Source organism: Archocentrus centrarchus, chromosome 7 (genome assembly GCF_007364275.1).
Source record: "Archocentrus centrarchus isolate MPI-CPG fArcCen1 chromosome 7, fArcCen1, whole genome shotgun sequence".
Taxonomy (NCBI): domain Eukaryota; kingdom Metazoa; phylum Chordata; class Actinopteri; order Cichliformes; family Cichlidae; genus Archocentrus; species Archocentrus centrarchus.
Window position 1 is genome coordinate 35,549,745 of NC_044352.1, and position 25,227 is coordinate 35,574,971.

Consider the following 25,227-nt stretch of genomic DNA (forward strand, 5'->3'; position numbering starts at 1 on the left):
ACCACAGATTGTATAAAGCATAGACATAACTTTCAGGTCATAAAAATGAAACCAATGTTAGTGCCTTAAACCTGCATTCTAGCTGAAGGCCAACAGATGGAAACAGCATTGGCTACAAAAGATTTCCAGTCCTGTAGAAGTGTGTGAGACAGCAGTTTCTTATCTTGGCCTTTTCTCATAAGTTCTGGGTCATACTGAATAAAAAATGAAGTCTATTTTGTAAATCACCTCTGAGAGATGCAGAACCTACCACTGCTGCTGATTTCATTTCAGTCGGTGTGCCTTTTGCACCCCTATTAAAAAATACTGAATATGGGGAAAACGGGTACCTGTGATATTTATGGCCATAAGAAGTGTATTTGAGCGTCCTTTCATAGTTTTTTTTTCTTAAAAAAGGTATGCCCCCCCCCCCCACACACACACACACAATGAATAAAAATGTATTTAAAAAACTAAAATAACTACATTCAGCTTGATTTGTATTCATGCATTATTTTACAGTACTCACATGATTTACACTGTCTCACATGAGCATAGTTCAAGCCCTCTGTGTTTTATGCCGAATGTGCACATTTGGGTGTTTTGATGGCAGAATTGGCTCTGGAAGCAGAAATCCACGTGACCCACTTCCTTATCTGATCATGTGATTAACAGAGCGAGCGCGCAGAACGCACCGACAGACGGACTGACGGCTCCGCTCTTCGGTATTTGAGCTGCGCTCGGACTCGGAGGTAATAACAGTTTTATTAGTCCTTCTCTTAATGCTGCAAAAAGAAAAGTAATAAGACGGCCAGTAACATGGCGGACAGCAAAGAAACGGTTTTCCTAAATGTTGCAACACAGGGAGAAAAGAAATCACAGCTCCTCGGTGGGATTACAGTTTTAAAAGCCATCTGTTGCTAGATTTGCTACAGTACTGATTTTTGATGGCGGAAGATGCGCAAAGCGCTGAGCTAGTTAGATGACAGTGTTATTGTTTGTGTTTTTGGCATAAACTTCATCATTTAATAGCTTTTGGTCATCATTTAATAGTTAGGCGGAGTTATTCTGGGAAAACTAAAGCCCCTATGGAGAGAGGTTAAACACAAAAAGCTCACAAATATATATGATTTAATAAATAACTGTAGTTAGGTGTCAAATTATGCTTTTAAGTAATGTTTTTTGTGCTTTTACAAGTGCGTACTCTAATCCACAGACTAATACACAGTAGTTTGACGCCTATACTGAAAGCTTTAAAGTCACTGTTTACACACAAAGTTTTATTTCCAACTTCATAAATCAAATCCGATAGTTTTCCCTTTAAAAAAGCTTCCACTCTCAGCAGCAATAACTTGAAGTATTGTTTTCTATATGACTTTATCAGTCTTGGGCAGTATGGTGGTACAGTGGTTAGCGCTGTTGTCTGCTGAAATAAGCTGAAAAAAGCAAGAGCCTCCCTAAAAAGACATTGTTGGATGGCAGCACAGGTTAACTCCACATCCTTTAAATATTGTTCACTGTTAATGGTGCCCTCACAAAGGACCAAGTCACGTGCTGAGAAAATGTTATTTCTTAAACTGGTTACCCATGTAGTCTTCACAACAGTGTTGAAACCCTCCCCATCTTTTTGCTGACTAAGCCTCTTGGTGGTGCACTTTTTAGACCCAGTCGTGTTACAAAAAAATCAAATTTGTTAGAAGACTTGCGACCAGTTTGGGTTTATATAACGCAGTTTTTCATAAGCTTGTGTTGCCCTAGTTTCACCTTTTTTCAAAGAGCCTTCTGTTAAGTCAGCTAAAAGCTCGTCATAGTTAATGGTAAATGGACTAGCTCTTATATAGCGCTTTTCTACTCAGTCAGAGCACTCAAAGCACTTACACAACATGTTTACATTTACCCATGCACTCACATTCATACAAGCACTTCCATGTTTCTACTAAGCTAAGTGCTTTTAACTAACTAAAATTCACACACATTCATACTCCGACAGGACGGTCGGAGAGCAACTTGGGGTTAAGTATCTTGCCCAAGGATACATTGGCATGTAGCCTGGAGTAGCCAGGAATCAAACTGCTGACCTTCCGATCAGTAGGTGACCTGCTCTACCTACTGAGCTACAGCCACCTCAAAGACATTTACAGTAAGTTCTTTTAATATGTCTTTTTCAGATTCCTTTACACTGAAAGGCTCTTGTACTTATTCCCTTTAAACATTAAGAACAGATCATTTTAAACAGCCATCTTTACACCTATAAAATATATACCTACACTATAAAAACCAAGAGTAAAAATCATTCAGCATTTCATCCGTTATTTCCATGAATTAATTTTAATGCTCTTTTTGAAAAGGAACGATGTCTGTGGTGAAGCTGGAGAAGTGTCGAGAGCACATTCGAGAACAGCTGGACAATGTAGTGGACTTCTGGCTCAAATATTCTCATGACACAGTACATGGGTACTGCCATTACACTGGAATATGATAATGTTTGGAGTGCATATGTAGTCCATATCCTTATAATGAATCTTTTTGCTTCCTATTTTAGAGGCTTCTTCACTTGTATTGGGAAGGATGGCAAGGTTTATGATGAGCTGAAGTACGTGTGGCTGCAGGGCAGACAGGTGAACCTACACAGTGATACCAAATCCAGTTTTGTACAGTGATAACGTCCACTATGACATTAGGCTGTTAAATGTGAATATTCTTCCTCACAGGTGTGGATGTATTGCCGCCTGTACCGAACCATGGCTCGCTTCCACAAGTCTGAAATCCTTGAAGCAGCAGTAGCTGGTGAGTGTGAACACAAGGCTTGTTTCTGCTGTGAAACTGTATAAATGCAGACCATGAATATTGCTTTTTCTTCAGAAGTGACACAGCTCTTGTAGGGTGACAGTGGCCAGGTGCCGTTACCCACAGCAGCGTGTATTAACAGTTTATTGCCTTTTTAAATATGCATTTACTGTGTATTCGTATTCACGGTCAAAAAACATGAATGTTAATCTTCGACTTGACGAACTTTAAAGATTTCATTTCCTGAAAATCAGTGTTTGAGTTCCTCGGTCAGCAGAGGTGATCTGCAGTGGCGGTGCTAGCCTGTTTGGCACCCTGGGCGAGCATCTCCCCCCCATAGCGATCACCACAGCAGCGCCTACCTCACTGCTCCACTTGAGGGGTAATAAGCGCCTGCTGTGTGGTGCATGTAGCTTTCTGCCATGGTCTGGCACACTCAGAATTTCTTTTAAATTTTTATTTGAAAAAACATGGAAGAAACTGAAATATTACACAGCTTCTGCTTACCTTTATCTTTGCTTGTTTCTCCTCTTCTTCTTTTCTCTTTTTCCTAAACTGCGCACCTGATGGCTTTGACCTTTTCCTTTGCATCTGCCGTAATTCGCACTGAAGCGGAATAGGTTATCACCACCGCCCATCCCCAGGGTTGTCAGATCTGACTTACAGTTGCCAGACCAACACAACAAAACCTCCATTGAAACTCATGTTAATAGCACCAGGTGTGATATATATTTAAATATACACAGCTTTGGGTGAGTTGTTGAAATTTTGGGTGCTTTTCACCATATTTGGTAGGTTTTTAGGAAGTTTTTATTGTAAAATTATATATCTATATGATTTTATAATTATATAGATATATCTATATAATTTTCCAGCCCAATGTGTTCAAAAGCTGCCCAATCTGGCAACACTGTGCCATCCACCAACATTTGTCCGAACCGTCTAGATTCGTATTTGTGTTATTTTTTTATCAGGATTCAGGTTCACACAAATACTGTGTATTAATGACCATATTTACAGTATTATAAATGAAATGGGCTTTGTGTTCTATCAGTTGTGTGCATCTAATTTTATTAGATGCACAGATTCATTCTATACGGAACAACACAAGGGACATGGGGGGGGGGCATGGGAGGAAAAAAAAAAGAGGCAGTTTTGCGAGATCTCACAAAACTTTTGCGAGATCCCGAGTTGTTTTTGCGAGGTTTCTCGCAAAACCTTTCAATATTAGTACATACGCTTCCGCGTTAATCTTGATATGGCAGTGTCAGTGAGGACGAAAGGTTTGGCGAGAGACTGCCAGCAAAAGTCGCCTTCATTTATAATTCAGTTTTGTTACTGTTGGCCTTAACCACGCCAAAACTGTACAGGCATGAATGAATGAACCCGGCTGACTGTCTCACTCTCTTTCATTCAGGACCATAAAAGCACTACAATGGTGTATTAGCAGATGTTCTACAGGGGAATGAGTGATGTCACATGCTATCTCTGCATGAGCTGATGGTTGAATGTAACAGCAGCAATAACAGGTGCTCCTTCACAGTAACATGTCCAGGATTGCACTGCTTTCTGCTCACAAACAGTTCAGTTCTTCTACCTTTCTTCTTGCCACTCAGATTATTGTCGCACTCCCAGGAAGTGTGAGTTCGGCCATGTTTCAGTGAAGCACATCATACTACATTTGCTGTTAATGTATGATGTAAATTTCCTCTGAGTCTTAATGAACCTTTTGCGCTTGTCCATCTTGTTGCCCAAGGACTTCACTAGTAATTAGGAATAATTGAATAGGCCAAGTGGAACATGGCTCGGTCGATGGCCGAAGCAAAAACTTGGGTGTGGAAGAAGTTTGGTGAGGCCATGGAAAAAGACTTTTCGGCCTCGAAGTGATTCTGGCAAACTGTCAGGCGACTCAGGAAGGCTTATAGTGCAGGTGGGTCACTGCTGACTTCAACTGAGGCTAAAGACGGGCGGTGGGAGGAATACTTCAAGGACCTCCTTAATCCCACTGACACGTCTTCGATAGTGGAAGCAGACGAGGGGGCGACTCACCCATCACTGGGGGTGAGGTCACTGAGGTAACTGAACAACTCCTTGGTGGCAGGGTCCCTGGGGTGGACGAGATTCACCCTGAGTTCCTGAATGCTCTGGATGTCGTAGGGCACTCTTGGTTGACACATCTCTGCAACATCGCATGGATGTTGTCACAGATTCTGTTCATAATTTTTATGGACAGGATTTCTAGGCGTAGCCAAGTGGCAGAAGGCTTCCACCTTGGTAGCCTCAGAATCTGGGCTCTGCTTTTTGCGGATGATGCGGTTCTGTTGGCTTCATCAGGTGGTGGCCTCCAGCTTGCAATGGAACAATTTGCAGCCAAATGAAGCGGCTGGCATGAGAATCAGCACCTCTAAGTCTGAGGCCATGGTCCTCAGCCAGAAAAGGGTGGAGTGCCCACTCCGGCTCTGGGACGAGTCGCTGCTCCAGGTGGAGGTGTTTAAGTGTCTCGGGGTCTTATTCATGAGTGATGGGAGAAGGGAGCGGGAGATTGACAGTGATGCAGACGCTGCACCGGTCTACCACGGTGAAGAGGGAGCTGAGTGTGAAAGCGAAGCTGTCAATTTACCGCTCCCAACCCTCACCTATGGTCATGAGCTTTGGGCAGTGACCAAAGATCGCAAATACAAGTGGCAGAAATGAGCGTCCTCTGAAGGGTGGCTGACCTCTACCTTGGAGATAGGGTGAGGAGTGCAGCTATACTGGAGGGGCTCAGAGTAGAGCTGCTGCTCCTCCACATTGAAAGGAGCCAGTTGAGGTGGTTCGGGCATCTGATTAGGATGGGTGAGGTGTTCTAGGTATGTCCTACCAGGAGGAGGCCCCGTAGTAGACCCAGAACACACTGGAGAGATTATATCTCTCACCTGGCCTGGGAACGCCTTGGGTTCCCTCCCGGATTGAGCTGGAGGAGGTGGCGGGGGAGAGGGAGGTCTGGGCTTCTTTGCTTAGATTGCTGCGACCCGGCCCCGGATAAGCAGAAGAAAATGGATGGATGGATGGATGGATGGACCTAATTTTGGAAACTAAGAGAAGCCATGCATTTTATTGAACATCAGCGATATTAACTTTCAAACTTTATAGATTTTCTTTTTAAAAAATTAAAGAAAAAAAAACCTGTGCTGTCCAGCAGCTTTAGCAGAATCAGGGTTTGAATGTACTGTTGCCAAACACATTTCCACTGCACGTTCTTTAAACTTTCTATAGGTTCCTCTTTTTAGACAGTTTCTTTTTTGGTATTATGTTTTTTTATACATATTGTGAACAATGCCAGAGCTGACAGCAGGGGTTAATTAGAATAGGATCAAACATTTACTAAGAACATCTGCATTTTGACATAATGAAGAAAACACAACTTTTGTGTGTTCTGTTTCTAGTCCGATATAAACAGTCATGTCAATTTTATCCTACAAGTTGGAAGAAAATTTCCCTAAAATTATATAAAAAGGCTCAAAGTCTAAATGCAAGGCCGCGTTACTTTCAAACTTAAACTTTTGCCCAGTGTTTTTTTTTAGGACACTACAGAGATCTACTTCAGTGTTATGTGTTCAGGTTGGGTTCATGCCACTGTTGTGTTGTTCTGTGTGCCTCTTAGGAGGATCATTCTTGAGAAAGTTTGCTCGTGTGTCCAGCAGCAGCGGTCACTGGAAATGTGCCTTCTGCCTGACAAGAGATGGTAAAGCGGTCAAAGTTCAGAGAACGATCTTCAGTGAGTGTTTCTACATCATGGCCATGGATGAACTGAGCAGGGTAACTGGTGACAAGGATATGCAGGTATATGTAACTGTGATCCCCATGATGTGTGGTGCCACACAGTTAAGCAGGATTTAAAGTATGGTTCATTATTGAAGAATGTGATTAATGCCTTTGTTTAGACAGTCTTTGACATTGTCCATTTAACATTCCTAAAATTTAACTCCAAATCTAGTTTAGACTAGTCGGTTAATCAATTTGTTTTCCTTGTTTAGTCGACTAAGAAATTAGTCGCCAGGAACATCCCTTGTAGAAAGCCCTCCTTTTGACTCAGTTATGGTATAAACAGTTTAATGCTTTTCTTGTAGCGTTTAAGCTTTTTATACTGACACTCTGTAATCAGTATATTTCCTTTCACAAGGTTAATGCAGAGCTCGCCTAATAAAGTCTGGATAAAGTTGGTTGAACATCCTTCAAATATGAATTTTTGTTCCCTCAGAGAGCTGTTAACCAATGGTTTTAACAATGCAGGGTTTCTTTTTATCCAAGAAGACATATTATTATTATTTTTTCCCTTGGGAAATAAATACAGTGTAGCTGATCAGGTAGTATCTCAGATCTCCACCGAAGTTGCTCCGGACACGTAGGGGTTAGATCTATCAATACACATCCTTTCATAGCGTCATCACAGCTCTCTAAAACAATATTTTTATGGGAAAATTTGATGATATGATGATATTCATTTGTAATTTATCCCAAGGATTTTAAACAGGACCATGCAAGTACTGTTCAGGCTGATGGTTCTGCTGTTTGCAGCACATTCTGGGTCAGCATTATGACACTCATATTTATGGTGTCTGTACTGAGTAAAATTCTGACAGCCTCAGGGTCAATCAAGACTTGAAACATGACATTGTCCAGAATAATCAGATTTTAATGAGAGGGAAAAAAACTTTTGTCTTCAATAGAATCGGGGAGGCCTTCAAGGAATTTAATCCTTTTATTTTTCTTTTGCAGATCAGTGTACAAAGGTTGAAACAATGTGATGTTTTCAGTTTTTTTAATTTTTTTTTATGTATCACATGTTCACAGTGTTCCAAAACCCACAACAGCAATTTGGCATGAAAAGCACACCTCTAGTCAAATTCTGTTTGAGCTGGGTGAAACATTTCTTTTTTCAATATCCATTTTTATCACAAACAATATTGTGCTGAGGGGTTTCAGTTGTATCCTCCTCTGCAGAGTTCTGAATGCACCCCTCCACAAGCTCTCAAAATTCACTCTTTTTTTGTTTTGCATTTTTGGCCACAGCAGTGGAGAGAGACAGGAATTGGGGGAAAGATACAGGGGAAGACACGCAGGCAAATTGGCGACGGGCCGGGATGCGAACCCACGCCGCCTGCATTGCAACATATGTATGTGGTCGCCGGCTTCACCACTAAGCCACCCAGGCTCCCCCAAAATTTACTCTTTTACAACGTTCGTGAGTCAGAGTCATACTTTTACTTTCAACACAACCTTCGTATTTTTGGTCTTGTAACCATAACTTTCTGGTCCTGCTGCAGCAAATTCAATTGTCACCCTGATCCAACTTTGCTGCCGGCTCCCCTCATTCTAGTTCACATTTCCCATCTCTAGTAAGATAGATTAGGCTGTCTGTGTCATAGTAGAGCACTCTTTCTTGCAGAAGATATAAATGGCTGTATAATTTGTTGCAGCCGTTTGTGGTGGTGAACGTGTTTGGAGGTGGAATGCAGAGTTCTCTGTAACACCACAGAATTGGAGAATTTTAATCGCTGACAAAAGAGAAATATTTGACTTTATATTTTGCTGAGAATATTAAGTTGAAAAATTATTAAAAATAAATCATCATATTGAGAATAATATAAGCGCCAAACCCCTTTGAGTTATGAGCAATTGAATAAAATCAAATAGAGCCCTTGACAAATGGCCGTCCTAAATGTAGAATGAATGTTTCAGTGCAGTCTTCACCTCTTGCACTGTTTTTGTACCTGAAAAAGGTGCATGTTCACCTTAATGGTAGGGCTGTGCAATTACTTGAAATTTGATTTCAATTTTGGCTCCAAACAATCACAAAACAGTGTAATCGACAAAAACGATTATGATTAAAATTATTTGTCACATTATGTTCTCTATACTCTTAGCCCTGATTTATTCTGCAGCCTTGAGTCTTTGCGACTCTATAATGTAACCGACGTCTGCTACGCTGCCGGCACTTGCGCTTGTGCAGGTACATTATGTGTTAATTGCAGTTAATTACCGAGGGAAATCTACCTGACCTGCACCTCCCCAGAATATCAAATAACGTCCATTATGTCCCCACCAATCATGATTAGATGAGGGACGGCAGGGAGATCTTCCTATCAATATTCACTCCGTGGGTGTAATTAGCACCGATCTGTCAGGATGCTTTGGCACTAAAATTTGAGCAAATTAATTTGGTTTAAATAACTTTGTCCAATTTCTTGCTAGTATTGGTGATAACTGGCATTACCTTTCTGTTTATTATTTGTGTTTCATTTATAGTGTATTTATTTATATTGCAGTTTATTTATATATTTTTATATTGTATTTATATTTTCAGATTTTATTTATATATTCTGTATTTTATTTTAAATTTAGTATTTATTTTCAAGAGATTGTAGAAATGCATTAGATTTCTAAGTATTTACTGTTCTTCAAGTGCAGTAAATGCAGTGTTTACAAAGTCGGTGAGTAATCACGTTAAGTAATCGTTTTCCTAGGTTCTGTTTGCATTGAAATTCTTCTTTTGCATACTGTTTTGATTATTTGTTCGTTATAGTTATAGTTATTTATATTGAATTCGTGTTTCCCTTCTGTCTCCATCCTGTGCCTGCTTGTGGTTAAATGATTACTAATGATTAAATGCAGAGTGAGGTATAAACAGAGTGAAAATAGATTAGATTCAACTCATTGTGCACACAAGGCACACAATGAAATGATCGTTCCAGATCCCTCATCTAGAGACGAGCATCTGCGGTCATGCAGCCAGAGACCGGCGCTACAATAGGCAATGTGGTTAAAGTGTCTTGCCCAAGGACACAACGCAGCACAGGGACAGGGGCTCGAACCAGCAACCCTCCAGCTGCAAGGCGAGTGCCTACCCACTGCACCACTGCCACGAGAAAAACAGGTGAATGAAGAGAAACAGTCCATTATGGGAACCCCCCAGCAGCCTAGGCCTATAGCAGCATAACTATGGGTGGTTTCACAGTCACCTGGTCACCTGATCCAGCCCTAACTATAAGCTTGATCATAAAGGAAAGTTTTAAGCCTAATCTTAAAAATAGAGAGGGTGTCTGTCTCCTGAATCCAAGCTGGAAGCTGGTTCCACAGAAGAGGGGCCTGAAAGCTGAAGGCTCTGCCTCCCATTCTACTCTTAAGTATCCTAGGAACCACAAGTAAGCCAGCAGTCTGAGAGAGAAGTGCTCTGTTGGGGTGATATGATACTATGAGGTCTTTGAGATAAGATGGGGCCTGATTATTCAAGACCTTGTAGGTGAGGAGAAGGATTTTAAATTCTATTCTAGATTTAACAGGGAGCCAATGAAGAGAAGCCAATATGGGAGAAATCTGCTCTCTCTTTCTAGTCCCTGTCAGTACTCTAGCTGCAGCATTTTGGATCAGCTGAAGGCTTTTCAGGGAGCTTTTAGGACAGCCTGATAATAATGAATTACAATAGTCCAGCGGTGTGCGGTGAATTCAGGCAGGCTTGGACCCAAAATGCGGTGCTCAGGAAACAGACGTGACTTAGAGGTTACTTTAATGAGGCTTATTTAAAATACAAACTGGGCTGACAGAAACAGAACACTGCACAACACATGAGGGTATGACGCAACAATGAACACAGGAAATCTCAGGGCTTAAATACAAACACAGGATAATGAGAGGATCAGGAACAGGTGGAGAAACAGCTGGGAATAATTAAACAAGATGACCAGGAAGTAAAACTAAATACAAGGCAGACGAGACCAGGACTAACAAGGTAAAACAGGAAACAAGTAGGCACGGGACACAGACACAAACTTGTCAGAACACGGAATAAAACTAAATACAAACACACAGGACATGACACAGGGGGACAGAACAGACACTAGAACACAGACGCAGGGAAGACAAGAACAAACGGAAACAGGAATTCAATATTAATAATTATAACTAAATATTTATGAACAGATTTGGTGTTCCATACATTCCATTTCTAACATATATCTCATATTATTAATTTTCACATTAACAATATCAATAATTCCTAGTATTATTAAATATAACAACTCAAATATGAATGATCACTTTATGATATAATGCATTTATGACATCATAAAGTTATGATGTGCCATCAATCATTTTTTGGCACATGGTGTCTATATTCCTGCTCTTCTGCCTCTAATTTCTCTGCCACTAACTTTCCGAGTCTCCGAGAGCAAAATGATGGGATTGAGGCTAAAGCTGTGATTATGGTCACCGCATTAGTGACTGCTCATGCAAACTGAAACAACATGGTTCAGTCTGCACTACAACTGCCTTCCCATTCCCACAACATTATCTATCCGTCAATCCGATGTCTTTCAGCTGGAAGCTGAGCAGATGATGGAACAGGTGATCCACTGGGTTCAGGTAGATTCATCAGGCCTGGGCCGACCCCAGCTTCCCGGGGACACTCCCATCAACAGTATGTCAGTTCCCATGATGCTCCTGTGTCTGGTGCAACAGCTTACTGAAGGCCGTGGGCAAGAGGTTGCTCAGAAGTACAGAGAACTGGGAAGCTGGTGTGTGCAGCAGATCCTACAGCACATTCAGGTACAGATACAGACAACACTACTAGTGCTTTTTCTGGTGCCACAGTTGTACATTTTATCAAGTAAATTAGATTAATAAACTATTGATTAATTCCGACTTACAGTATCTAAAGTAACATTTAGTTAATTTTTTATTCTGATTTTCTGATGCAGAGAGATGGAACAGCTATTTTAGAGAATGTATCAGTGGATGGATCTGAGTTGCCGGGTTGCCAGGGCCGACTGCAGAACCCAGGTAAACACTCTGCTGACTCAGATAATTGTGAGCATAGTCAGTTCCTGTGGAAACATATGTTGCCCTCTTTTCCTCTTCTTAGTTGCTCACTTTTTCATGTTTCTTTGGCCTTCCCCACTAATACCCGGTGTTGACTAAGGCCATGCCCTGGAAGCAGGCTGGTTCCTGCTGCTGTACAGTGCACAGTGGAAGGACGAGGAGATCCAGAGAACTGCCATTAACAAATTTGTGGAGCTCCCTTTTCAGTGTGGCTGGGATAAAGAACACGGTGGCCTCTTCTACTTTCTGGATGTGGATGGCCACTGCCCCACACAGGTTAACTAGTCATCTGTACACATGATATCATTTCATTAGGGAGGTAATGCTGCAATATTTAGCTTTTAATAGCAGTTTGCATTTGATTTATCACTGTAATAACTTGAATGTGTCAGATCAGATATGCTGCTTTGTGTCTAAACAGCTGGAGTGGAGCATGAAGCTGTGGTGGCCTCACAGTGAGGCTCTCATCGCTTTCCTCTTAGCCTACAGTCACACCAAGAAGCCAGAGCTGCTGGAGAGATTCTATCAAGTTTACCAATACACTTTTAGCCATGTGAGTTGACAATACACTGGCCACCAGCACACTAAGAGTACTGTACTTTTTACATTAAATATTTAAAGGAGTATTTAAAAATAAGTTATTTCCTATAAGTATGAAATGCTAAGGCCTACCGCATGTTACAGAGATTAGTATAAAGACTGGAAGTAGGAGGCAGCAGCTGGCCAGGATCTATCCAGGCTCCAAAAAATCCTACTAACACCTTTAAGGCTCATGTTAGTTTTACCTTTACATCAGTGAACGTCAACTGGCAGCCCGCAGGCCATGTTCTGCCTGTCAGAGCTTAAAGTCCGGCCCTCCGAATATTACTGAAATCAAGATTATAGAATAGAATAGAATAGAATGCCTTTATTGTCATTATACAGGATGTACAATGAGATTGGAGGGCCACTCCTGTTCAGTGCCATGTAACAGAAAATCAAACTCTCTAAAATAAAAATATTATATATTATATATATTATAATATTATAATATTATATTATTAATATATTATATATATTATATATAATATATATAATATATTATATATAATATTATATTATATTATAAATACAAATATCAGTCTCTGACTAGTCTGAATTATCAAAAGCCTCAAAATGCCTCAAAAGCCTCAAAATGCCACTTTCCATTGCCCGCAAACGCCGTCCCTAGAACCAATCAGAATGCAAAATCGGCTCATGTGACATGAAGTATTTTCAGCACTGCTTCACTGTGGAGCTTTTGTTGGTGGTGATCAGATTGTAAACACAGCTGAAGGTGAGTCTGGTGTTTTTTGTGTAGAAAAAATGTTCAGTGATCAAACTTGTGAGGAGAAGGATTTTAAATTCTATTCTAGATTTAACAGGGAGCCAATGAAGAGAAGCCAATATGGGAGAAATCTGCTCTCTCTTTCTAGTCCCTGTCAGTACTCTAGCTGCAGCATTTTGGATCAGCTGAAGGCTTTTCAGGGAGCTTTTAGGACAGCCTGATAATAACGAATTACAATAGTCCAGCGGTGTGTGGTGAATTCAGGCAGGCTTGGAAAAATCATGTTGATCTTTCAGAGTTAACTTCAATAGTTACTTCCTCCAAACCATAAACTGGAGAGAAAGAGTCTAAATAAATATCAGTACTACAGTGTTACTTTCCCCACCAGAAGGGAAAGTAACACTGTAGTACATAATGATAAATCTTTGAGATAGTTATGAATAATTTTTTCTCTAATGTCTAAAATTTTATTTGTAAAGAACTCCATGAAGTCACTACTAGTTAAAGTGAAAGGAATACTTGGCCCTACAGAGCTCTGACTCTTTGTCAGCCTGGCTACAGTGCTGAAAACAAACCTGGGGTTGTTCTTATTTTCTTCAATTAATGATGAATAGTAAGATGTCCTAGCTTTACGGAGGGCTTTTTTATAGAGCAACAAACTCTTTTTCCAGGCTAAATGAGCATCTTCTAATTTAGTGAGACGCCATTCCCTCTCCAGCTTTCGGGTTATCTGCTTTAAGCTGTGCGTTTGTGAATTATACCACGGAGTCAGGCACTTCTGATTTGAAGCTTTCCTTTTCAGAGGAGCCACAGTATCCAAAGTTATACTGTACGCAGTGAGGATGTAAAACTATTGACGAGATAATCGACCTCACTGGGAGCAGAGTTTAGGTAGCTGCTCTGCACTGTGTTGGCATAATAATGAAGGAATTAGATCCTTAAACTTAGTTACAGCACTTTCAGAAAGACTTCTACTGTAATAAAACTTATTCCCCACTGCTGTGTAATCCATTAAAGTAAATGTAAATGTTACTAATAAATGATCAGACAGGAGGGGGCTTTCAGGGAATACTGTTAAGTCTTCAGTTTCTATGCCATATGTCAGGACAAGATCCAGAGTATGATTAAAGTGGTGGGTGGGCTCCTTTACATTTTGAGAGAAGCCAATTGAATCTAACAATAGATTAAATGCAGTGTTGAGGCTGTCATTCTCAGCATCTACATGGATGTTAAAATCACCCACTAATGATTTTATATGAACTGAGCACTAAATCAGATAAAAAGTCTGAGAAATCAGACAGAAACTCTGAGTAAGGACCAGGTGGACGATAGATAATCCATCCATCCATCCATCCATTCGCTTCCGCTTATCCTGTTCAGGGTTGCGGGGGGGCTGGAGCCTATCCCAGCTGTCATAGGGCAAGAGGCAGGGTACACCCTGAACAGGTCGCCAGCCTGTCACAGGGCCAACACAGAAAGACGAACAACCTTTCACACTCTCATTTACACCTATGGGCAATTTAGAGTAGCCAATTAACCTAACCCCAGTAAGTGCATGTCTTTGGAATGTGGGAGGAAACCGGAGTACCCGGAGGAAACCCACGCAAGCACGGGGAGAACATGCAAACTCCACACAGAGAGAGGGAGAGGCCTGGGCCAAGGTGGAATCGAACTCAGGCCTTCCAGATGGTATTCTATCTGTGAGGCAGCAGTGCTAACCACTGCGCCACCGTGACGATAGATAATAACAAATAAAACAGGTTTTTGATTTTCCCAATTAGGATGGACAAGACTAAGAGTCAGGCTTTCAAAAGAATGAAAACTTTGTCTGGGTCTTTGATTAATTAATAAGCTGGAATTGAAGATTGCTGCTACTCCTCCTCCTCGACCTGTGCTTCGAGCATTCTGACAGTTACTGTGACTCGGGGGGTGTTGATTCATTTAAACTAACATATTCATCCTGCTGTAACCAGGTTTCTGTAAGGCACAATAAATCAATATGTTGATCAATTATTAAATCATTTACTAACAGGGACTTGGAAGAGAGAGACCTAATGTTTAATAATCCACATTTAACTGTTTTATTCTTTGGTGCAGTTGAGGATGTTATAATATTTTTTGGTTTTGAATTTTTAAGTTTAAATAGTTTTTTTTACTGATTTTTGGGGTTTTTTGGTGGTATTTGTATTGTTTGGTCTCTGTTATAATCCTTTTGTGTTCCAGTAGTTTTCCTTTCCATGTCTGCTCCTTCCATGTTTTCCCTGTTTGCATCTTCCTGTTTGAGTGATCTTTGTCTTTTTTCCAGTTACTTCCTGTTTTACTTTGAAGGTAGGGTCCTCATTTGGCTTTCTGTGTTTTAAACTTCTTTTCCTTATAGAATTATATTTATGTCAAAAGTCACACACAAGAAAAAACATAATCACAAGCAAATAATTTAATTATCTGTATGAACCATTATTGTGGAGCCTGAACCCACAGTTTGTGGAGCTCTGCAGCCAGATGTGTACAGCTGTGCTTCACTGAGTGACCCCATGTATAAGCACGTTTTATATTGGTTCACATTTTGGAAAACTCAGCTTCCTCAGTTGACTATGAAAACTATTTTTCCTTTTTCTTTCTTAGGAATTATGTGTGCTCCTCATGATGATGTTTTTAAATCATAAAAAGTGTATGGCCACTTATATGTCTGGGAGCAGTGCTGGTTAAAAAGTCTGACTGCTGCAGAGAGGAAAGACCTGTGACAGCACTCCCTCAGACATTTGGGGTGCAGCAGCCTATCGCTGATGGAGCTCCTCAAAGCTGTCAGTGTCATGCACGGGGTGACACGGTGCTCCTAATAAAGCAGCCATGTAGCTTTGCAGTTGTTAGGCAGTTTCTGGTGATGTAGCATGATGACGATTACAACTGTTTGTAATTGTTAATCTTATGTCTTATTAGAGTATGCACTGCACTCCTGATATCATGTTAGCAAGATCCTGTCTGAGTGCTAGTTTAATAACTGCAGCCAGCCTCCCTGGCAGTCATTACATCTGGCTATATTAAGAATTCAGAAAAGAACTGTTCTGCTTTTTGACTGTGGTTAGTTTTGCCGTTGTTGTGCCTTATTATTAGAAACATTTTACGTCATGGTCTACAGAGGCCTCTTGTGGGCATTGTGAAATGTTCTTGTGCCTCACCCAGCAGAAGGTGAGGTTATTGTTATTTCTCTAGCTATTTATAATTTTACTAATGACAGAATTGTTTGTTTGCGTAAGCGCTTTGAGTGCTCATATCTGAGTAGAAAAGCGCTATATAAGAACTAGTCCATTTACCATTTACCATTTGTTTCTGTCTTCCAGAAAACCACACCAACACACACACCCACTCATGTACCTGATATCACCCACCTGCAATTTCAATTCAATTCAATTCAGTTCAATTCAATTTTATTTATATAGCACCAAATCACAACAAACAGTCGCCTCAAGGCGCTTTGTATTGTGGGTAAAGACCCTACAATAATACGGAGAAAACCCAACAGTCAAAATGACCCCCTATAAGCAGCACTTGGTGACAGTGGGAAGGAAAAACTATTGTTTTGATTATTTGTTCGTTATAGTTATAGTTATCTATATTGAATTCCTGTTTCCCTTTCTGTCTCCATCCTGTGCCTGCTTGTTTCCTGGTTTACTTTGTCAGTCTTAGTCTTGTCGTCCTTATATTTAGTTTTACTTCCTGGTCTTGTCTTGTTTAATTATTCCCAGCTGTTTCTCCACCTGTTCCTGATCCTCTCATTATCATGTGTTTGTCTTTAAGCCCTGCATTATATTATAAAGACCCTACAATAATACAGAGAAAGCCCAACTGTCAAAATGACCCCCTATGAGCAGCACTTGGTGACAGTGAGAAGGAAAAACTCCTTTTTAACAGGAAGAAACCTCCATCAGAACCAGGCTCAGGGAGGGGGGGTCATCTGCTGAGACCAGTTGGGCTGAGGGGAGAGAAAAAAAAGCCATGCTGTGGAAGAGAGCCAGAGATTAATAACAATTAATGATTAAATTAAGAGTGGAGTATAAACAAAGTAAATAAGGTGAATGAAAAGAAACAGTGCATTATGGGAACCCCCCAGCAGCCTAGGCCTATAGCAGCATAACTAAGGGAGGGTTCAGGGTCACCTGATCCAGCTTACTCCACTCAGTAACAGCTGCATGTAAATCAGATTGAGGCTGGAAAGTGATTCATTGTATGTAATGTTGAATGTGCCTGTGGAACCTTAGACACTTAACCAAACTCCTCGGCCGCTGCAGTCTTTCTGACTGAAGAAATAGCCCATGGGTGCTAAGGAGTCAGGAGGTTTTTGGACCAGATTATAATAATTAACTGACCCTGGACCACCCATTTAATTTTGGATTATTTAAGCAATGTGTGGAGATCTTGTTGGTGTGTTTTGTATACTTTTTTTGTTTTCAGACATTAGATTGAGAACCTTTCATTCGTACCACATGCCACCCTGCCTTCTTTTGGATTTAATTTATACACTTCATTGATTAAGTCATGTAATAAAAGGTATATTGCTCATAAATTAGTTTTTTTAAAAAAAGCAAACAAACAAATAATGTAGTGTTAGCCCAACAAATACACAAAAAGCATCTCCAAGTTTGTGTAAGGCCCAGGGTTATTATAGTTAACGAAAACGAACGAAATAACGAAAACTGAAATTGAAAAAACATTGTCGTTAACTGAAATAAATAAAAACTAAAATTAAAAGGAAGAAACGACAACTAAGTAAAACTGAATTGTGAGTTTACAAAACTAACTAAAACTAACTGAAATTATAGTTATTGTTATTTTTTCAAAAGTCTTGTGGATTGATATGAAATCATTTTTTTCCTCTCTCCGAGTTTAAGCTCGGAACGCCGTCGGGCAAATGGGTGCGCATGTGCGTGCGTGCGCATGTGCGTGCGTGCGCACACCGCGCTGCTCCTCAGAGAGTCCCATGTGGAGTGTTTTTTTTTTTGTTTTTTTTTACTATGATAGCACAGATAGCAGCGAGTGTCTTGTTGTGGATGATGTTGTGGATGATGAAAAATGTACGGAACACTTCTTAGTCAGGAAAAAAAACACCAACATCAAAGTAGACCTGAGAAGCGCACACAAGGCAGCTACGGAAACCGCTCTCATCCTACAAGGCAACCCGGCCTGCACCTCCAGAGAAACGTGACTACTCGTCGGGTCAACGCAGCCCACAACGTTGTGTTTAGTCCTTGTGCGTTTCCGGCTACTTTATCAGTCAGATAATAATCAGGACTAATAATCAAAGCATCAATATAAGGACTCACAAATGTCAGCAAATTCCTGGAGGGAGCTGCTGAAACTATGGGAATGGACGTGAAGGAATGAAGAAAGTGAAAAAACAGGGACAAATATGTTTGCACCCTAAAAACTGAGCACAAAGAGCGAGGACCAAAAAAAAAACCCAGCACACAACCACAAGGTAATTAACACACGCAATCCAGCTATACATGCATAAATGCGGACATGAGGTCGGACACTTCCGTAGGCTACATAGGCCGCAAAGACCCTGCAAATCTAATCAGCGAGCATCTAACCAAGTAGCTCCAAAACAGAAGCAGCATCAGGTGGTGAGAACATCAGGATGCAGCTGGATTTGAGCTTTGACTCCTTCAAGGAGTTTGTTTTTGTCAAACACCACATGTAGCTGTTGTTAATCTGCTGCACTGAGGCTGAACTTTATTGGGAGTTTATTGTAGAATTTATCGAGTTTTGGAGTTCATATTGTTATCAGTGTCTCCCTGTTGATGTTCATGTGTGTCCTTAATATTACACACATTTAGCATGTAGTGCTGCTGTCTGTGAGCAGTTGGTTGCTGAATATATTTCTTTAAAGGGGATCTTTAAAGCGTACCTGATTAAGTATGAAAATACTAAAACTAATACTGAAACTAACTAAAACTAAGCATAAAACCAAAAATAAAAACTAATAAAAACGAGCAAAACCACTCTGAAAACTAATTAAAACTAACTGAATTAGAGAAAAAAAAGTAAAAACTAATTAAAACTAAACTATAATGTAAAATCCAAAACTATTATAACCCTGGTAAGGCCAAATTAAAAAAGGAAAAAATGTAATTTGCTAACATCCAGCCTCATCTTATAAAAGTAATACTTTGGCATTGTTAAAGTCTCCAGCTGCTCCAAATTAATTTTCTTTTTTAAAAATGAATTTTAAATTGACTCCAAGATATTGTTTTTCCTGCTTCCAGTCTTTATGCAAAGCTAAACTAACCATATCAGCACCAGCTTAAATGGTGCTGACCCTTTTGAGAAAATAGCAGACTTGTGTTGATGACTGAAAGGAGACGCAGCCTCTGAAGAATGTAACATAAACATATTTGTGTGATTTTGCCTGTTTTTGTGCAGTTTCCTGATGCTGAGAGTGGTGAGTGGTTTGGCTATTTGACACGAGACGGGAAAGTAGCACTGGATTTTAAAGGAGGGCCCTTTAAAGGTAAGAACATAGAAACTCTGAAATGACTCAAGTAAACAGGATCATAGAGTAGCGTAAAATGAATGGGCTCTGTAAGTTTTAGATACTAGCGTAACACTCATTGATCTGCAGGTAAACTTTCAGAGTGGTAGGTGTTGTGAGAAGAAGAGCGAATGTGAGGAATGAAATTTCTGTGAATGTTTGGCAGGAGTGCAATAACAATCCTGGGCAGTACTCCTATTTCTGATCTCTGCTTACACTGTAAAACCTAACAGTATATCTTAATAAAAGAAGAAGTTCATTTAACTTAATCTGCTGAAGAAGTTGGAGCCACTCTTTCCCATAAATTGAATAGAATTAAAAATGAATTGTTAAAGTTCTAACTCAGTTGTTTTGCGTACACTTAAATTTGTTGAGTATTTTAAGTTGTGGTAATATATTTCCAGTTAGCTCCACTGACTCATTTTCTTGGAGTTTACATTATATCATTACAAAAAATGTAAACACCACTTCATCTTTCAGTTGTTGTTTCTATTTCAGTTTTTAAATAATCACATACCAAATGTATGCAGATAATTGTTAACAATCCCCCAAAGTGTAAAGATTTGATGTTGGTCATATCAGAAAGATGGAATAATTAATTAATTAATTGATGCCAGCCCAAGGATTCAAACCAGGGTCCTCTCAGTGATGATCCCTCTCCTTCTCCCCTAGGCCACCACTCCCATTCGCCTCGTTAGAGAAAATTCAGTATTTTAAGAAATAATGTCTGTAAAAGCGGTACGGCATGCCACGTGGTGGAGCCAACAGCGCAGGTTCGCATCCCGTCCTGCGTGACTTCCTTGTCTCTCTTCCTTGTCTCTTCCTTGTCCCCACCAAATGCTGCAAGATATATCCCAACCAGAAACCATGGATGAACTGTGAGGTACGCTCCATGCTGCATGCACGCTCAACTGCATTTGCCTCTGGTGACACGGAGGGCTACAGAAAGACCAGATATGACCTACGTAGATCCATCAGGGAAGCCAAGAGGCAGTACAGACTGAAGCTGGAGGGATATTACAAACACTCTGATTCCCGACGCATGTGGCAGGGCTTGCAACACATCACTGACTTTCAGCAGAGGAACAGCAGGATCACAGCCTGCAACAACGCCCTACCAGATGAGTTGAACCAGTTCTATGCTCGCTTTGACACCCTCAACTCCATCCAACGTAGAGAGATTCTACTACCGGAGGCAACACAGAGCTCTTCACCCACTGTAACATCGACTGAGGTGTGCAAGGCCCTGAGGAGGACCAACCCCCGAAAAGCACCTGGCCCCGACAACATCCCTGGCCGTGCTCTGAGGGTCTGCTCTTCAGAGCTGGCCGAGGTTTTTACAGATATTTTTAATTTGTCCCTCTCCCAATCATCTGTGCCCACATGCTTCAAGTCCACCACTATAGTGCCCCTCCCCAAGAAAACCAACACAACCTGTTTGAATGACTATCGTCCCATTGCACTCACTTCACTTGTAATGAAGTGCTTTGAGAGGATGGTCATGTCCCATATTAAAGGATCCATTCCGGACACATTAGATCCCCTGCAATTTGCATACCGTCAGAACCGTTCAACTGATGATGCTGTTAATGCAGCCATCCATACAGCCCTCTCACACCTTGAAAATAAGGACACTTATGTTCGAATGCTGTTTATAGACTACAGTTCAGCTTTCAACACTGTCATCCCAAGCAGGCTGGTTGAAAAGCTGTTCACCCTCGGAATACCACCCTCCCTCTGCCGCTGGGTCTTGGACTTCCTTACAGACAGACCTCAGGCAGTCAGAGTTGGTACCAGGACATCAGAAACAAAGACAGTGAGCACTGGGACCCCACAAGGCTGTGTGCTTAGTCCTCTCCTGTACACCCTCTTCACCTACGACTGCATCCCCTCCCAAAGCAACACCTCCATCGTCAAGTTTGCTGACGACACCACCGTCATTGGGCTGATTACTGGGGGAGAGGAAGCAGCTTACAGGGAAGAGGTGGCCCAGCTGGTGTCCTGGTGCCAGGAAAATAATCTCTCCTTAAATACAGAGAAGACTAAGGAGATGATTATTGACCCGAGGAAGAGAAGAGACCAGCATGCTCCATTATTCATCAACGGGACTCAGGTGGGGAGGGTGAAGACCTTCAAATTCTTCAGCACCCACATCAGTGAAGACCTCACCTGGACCTACAACACAACACAGACTGTCAAGAAAGCTCAGCAGAGACTCTTCTTCTTAAGGAAACTGAGGAAATTCGGATTATCCCCTAAGCTCCTCAGCAACTTTTACAGATGCACTGTGGAGAGCATCCTGACAAACTCCATCACGGTGTGGTGTGGAAACTGCACCAGTCAGGACAGGAAGGCTCTCCAGCGTGTCATGAAAACAGCACAATTCATCTGTGGAGCTGCCTTCCCATCACTACAGGACACTTATAATACCCGGGTAATAAAGAGGGCACACAACATCATCAAGGACTGTACCCACCCACAGCACACACTGTTCACACTCCTGCCGTCTGGCAGACGTTACAGGAGTGTAAAAGCAAGAACAACCAGACTAAAAAACAGTTTCTATCCACAGGCCCTCAGGCTGCTGAACCACTGACTGATTACCAAACTGTGATTACCTGCCTTTCTTTCATCTGTATATATCTGTATATATTGCACTTGCTTTATTATTTATTTATTTTTATTTTCTACTTTTACTTCCTAATATACTAGTTCTTAAATTTTATTTTAACTTAGTTGCTTATTTCAATTGTTTGTAAAGCAGTCGCAAGTAAGAATTTCATTGCTCAGCATAACCACAGTGTTTTGCGGTGTACATGACAATAAACTTCTTGAATCTTGAATCTTGAATCTTGAATCTTGAATCTCTTCACTGCTGACTGTCAAATAAAGCCCCCCCCAAGAAAAAAAAATGGCAGTCATGTTGTGTTTCCTTTTAATCAAATCAGTGCATTTTTGGCTTAATTCATCCAATCTGCTTTAACACAAAATATCTGAATTACTTTTACTCATATTGACTCATTTTTTTATGCTTTAAATGTTTGAGTTAATGAACTTAAATGATTCAAGGCAATTTCCTCAAATAATTTCAGTTGAACTAACTCATCGGGTTTTACAGTGTACCGTGGGAGACAGGGACAATTATGTTGCAGAAGTCAAATTCATTTTTATCAGTAGCTGCTTTTAGCTATCGCAAGATTGCGCGACAAATAAAAGGAAAAAGCTGAACGCTTGTCTCCTAAAATGAGGGAATCCATTGTTTCTGCTACACTTTTAGGGGCATTTTGCTGACATGATTTGGTTCCACTTATTTATTTACAGGAAATGCTTCATCTTTATGATGAAGCATTTCTCACAATGCTAACTGTGAAAGTCACCACATATAAATGACAGTATTTTCACATTCAGCAAACCATTCAGTCACCAGATCTCAACCCAGCTGAATGCTTCTGAGAGATGCTGGACTGAGTTGTTAAGACACAGTTCACCACAGAACACCAGATTAAATATATTTTGAATTCATTCCTCCAGTTGTAGAGACTCGGAGAATCAACGCCAACGATGTGAAGCCAAACAGCTGACACTGTTTTTCTTTGAATTTGTCATCTATCTACCAGCATGAAACACCTTCCCTTGTGTGTCACACCAAGAAATATTTTTGAAACCCCGACAATCATTTGATTATTTTCAGCTTTAACCAGTTGTTAAAATAACTATTTCTTCTGTTCCTCAGGCTTCTTCCATGTGCCCCGCTGCCTGTACATGTGTGAGCTTCTTTTGGATGACCTGCTGGAAAACAAGGACTGAACAGTCTGACATAAATGTTCTGTTAAAGGGATTGAACTCGATTTGTGCGTCTATGCGTTACTTCCACCACAAATAATCAGATTATAATGCAAAATTACCCAATTCTTTGTACAGTTTTCTTGTAAGTTTGAGTTATAATCTCACCTGAGTGGCAATAAACACAGAACAAAATGACATAATGTGCACTTACAAAAAAGCAAAATAAGGGGACCCACAGCGATGCCAGCCCAGGGATTCGAACCTCTCGGTGATGAACCCACTTCTTCTCCCCTAGGCCACCACTCCCCCTTGGACAAACTAGCATAATTTTAAATGTAAGGATTTAAAAAATAAAAAAGGTTTCAAATGAAGTCTAGAATCCATGGACATCACCAAATGCTGCATTTCATCCTTTGAGCGGCTCTGTCAGGCTTTTACTGCAGCTGCCTTCAGTTGCTGCTTGTTTGTTGGGCTGACACCTGAAGAATATTGCAGTTCTTTGCCTTGAGAAGGGTTAGCTTTAGCCTTGTGCTTTGGATCATTATCCATTTGCACTTTGAATCACCGTCTATCCGTTTGGCAGCATTTGGATGAATCAGAGCAGAATGTAGGATTCACGCTGCTCTGTCAGCAGTCACATCATCAGGAAACACGACTGGCAGCCGTACACGCCCGTGCCATAATACCGTTTTCACCATGTTTGACCCTTTACAGGCTACACATTGAAATTCCAAATTTCAACCATTGAGTGCTATTGGAGGACATAACAAGACTCGATTACTTTTGTGACAATTTTCTAAAGGTTTCATTTTCATGTAGAAAATCAGGGTCAGTGAAGTTACTGTATTTGGTTTCTTGCCCGAAGTGATAAAAAAATTGTATATATAAAAGATAAAATATATGGTGAAAAGAGCGTGTATTTTAGAGCGCTGCAACAGATTCATCACATCATCAGTTTTTTTTTTTTTAACAGTACGCACATTATTACCTTACACATTAGGCCAGTTTTTCAAGACCACATGCTTCTTCACATCACTGAGCCACAGAATGGGTGTCATATATAAAGTGCAGAAATGAGCAAAAATAGTCACTTGCCCAATAAAGGATCAACAGGTGATGTGTTATCTTTCAGATTATAAGCTGTTCCTTTCCCTCTCCAGGTTAATCTTGGTTTCATCTGTCCAAAGATGTTATTTCCAGAACTGAGCAGGCTCTTTCAGATGGTTTCTAAGTCTAATCTAACCTTCCTGTACTTGAGTGTAACTAGTGGTTTGCAGCTTGTTGTAAATCCCTTTTTTCCATTCATGAAGGCATCTCTTGATTCGTACTCTTAACTCTTGACTTGGCTAGATTCTGTGAAGTTTTTCCCCGCTGGGCTGGCCAGTGCATTCTTTCTTTCTAAAGTTGTGTCCACACTGGAAGCAATTCACAGTGATGTGTGAACTTCTCTGGTCAATCGGCAACTTCAAGTGAAAATTGCTGGCAGTGCAAAGTGGGCGGGTCCTGAGATAAACTTTTTTCACCTTCAAGGTGACCAATTGAAGTAGCTAGCACAAGATCCTGTTGATTATCATGTGACCTGTAGTAAATGGGTTAGAGTTAGCATCAAAGCGAAGCATGACGAGTGAACTGTTCCCTGTGTGGACACAGCTCAATAATGTACCAGATTGTTGATTTGACCGTTTCTAAAGTTTATGCTACGCTATACTGCCAGAAGTACTGGGTCATCTGTCGCCACAGCCATATAAACTCGAGTGACATCCCATTCTTTTTTTTAAACATGTATTTATTGAAAATTTTTGCAAAGCAGGTAAGACAGAGACATAAATTACAATACAAGCAACAGTGTACAGAATACAGACAATCCAAGCAGCACAAAATAAAATAAAGAATCATATATAACTGAGGATTGAGCCATCCTGAATCGTGTCTCCCACAACTTTTATACCTTTGCATTCCTAGTCTGCAAGCCCAGACTGAAGTC

The 25,227-nt window shown here is 40.7% G+C and overlaps 1 protein-coding gene across 3 annotated transcripts; it reads left to right on the top strand.

Moving 5' to 3' along the window:
• Positions 1 to 641: 641 nt before the first annotated feature.
• Positions 642 to 25,130, top strand: renbp (renin binding protein). Of its 3 annotated transcripts, none has more exons than XM_030734817.1 (11): positions 642 to 731; positions 2,328 to 2,433; positions 2,522 to 2,597; positions 2,691 to 2,766; positions 6,410 to 6,588; positions 11,122 to 11,349; positions 11,502 to 11,583; positions 11,723 to 11,898; positions 12,044 to 12,175; positions 19,349 to 19,436; positions 23,191 to 25,130. In XM_030734817.1, the coding sequence occupies exons 2-11, from the start codon at positions 2,333 to 2,335 to the stop codon at positions 23,262 to 23,264; spliced, it is 1,212 nt and encodes a 403-aa protein (XP_030590677.1). In that variant the 5' UTR covers positions 642 to 731; positions 2,328 to 2,332; the 3' UTR covers positions 23,265 to 25,130. The 3 variants fall into 3 exon arrangements, with proteins under 3 accessions (XP_030590677.1, XP_030590679.1, XP_030590678.1); XM_030734819.1 differs by lacking the exon at positions 23,191 to 25,130 and adding an exon at positions 20,130 to 20,408; XM_030734818.1 differs by lacking the exon at positions 642 to 731 and adding an exon at positions 2,066 to 2,119.
• Positions 25,131 to 25,227: the final 97 nt, after the last annotated feature.

Coding starts and splice junctions, on each gene's coding strand:
- renbp (XM_030734817.1), top strand. CDS start 2,333: ATGTCTGTGGTGAAGCTGGAGAAGTGTCGAGAGCACATTCGAGAACAG. Junction 2,598..2,690: donor TGTGGCTGCAGGGCAGACAG/GTGAACCTACAC, acceptor TCTTCCTCACAG/GTGTGGATGTATTGCCGCCT. Junction 2,767..6,409: donor CCTTGAAGCAGCAGTAGCTG/GTGAGTGTGAAC, acceptor TGTGCCTCTTAG/GAGGATCATTCTTGAGAAAG.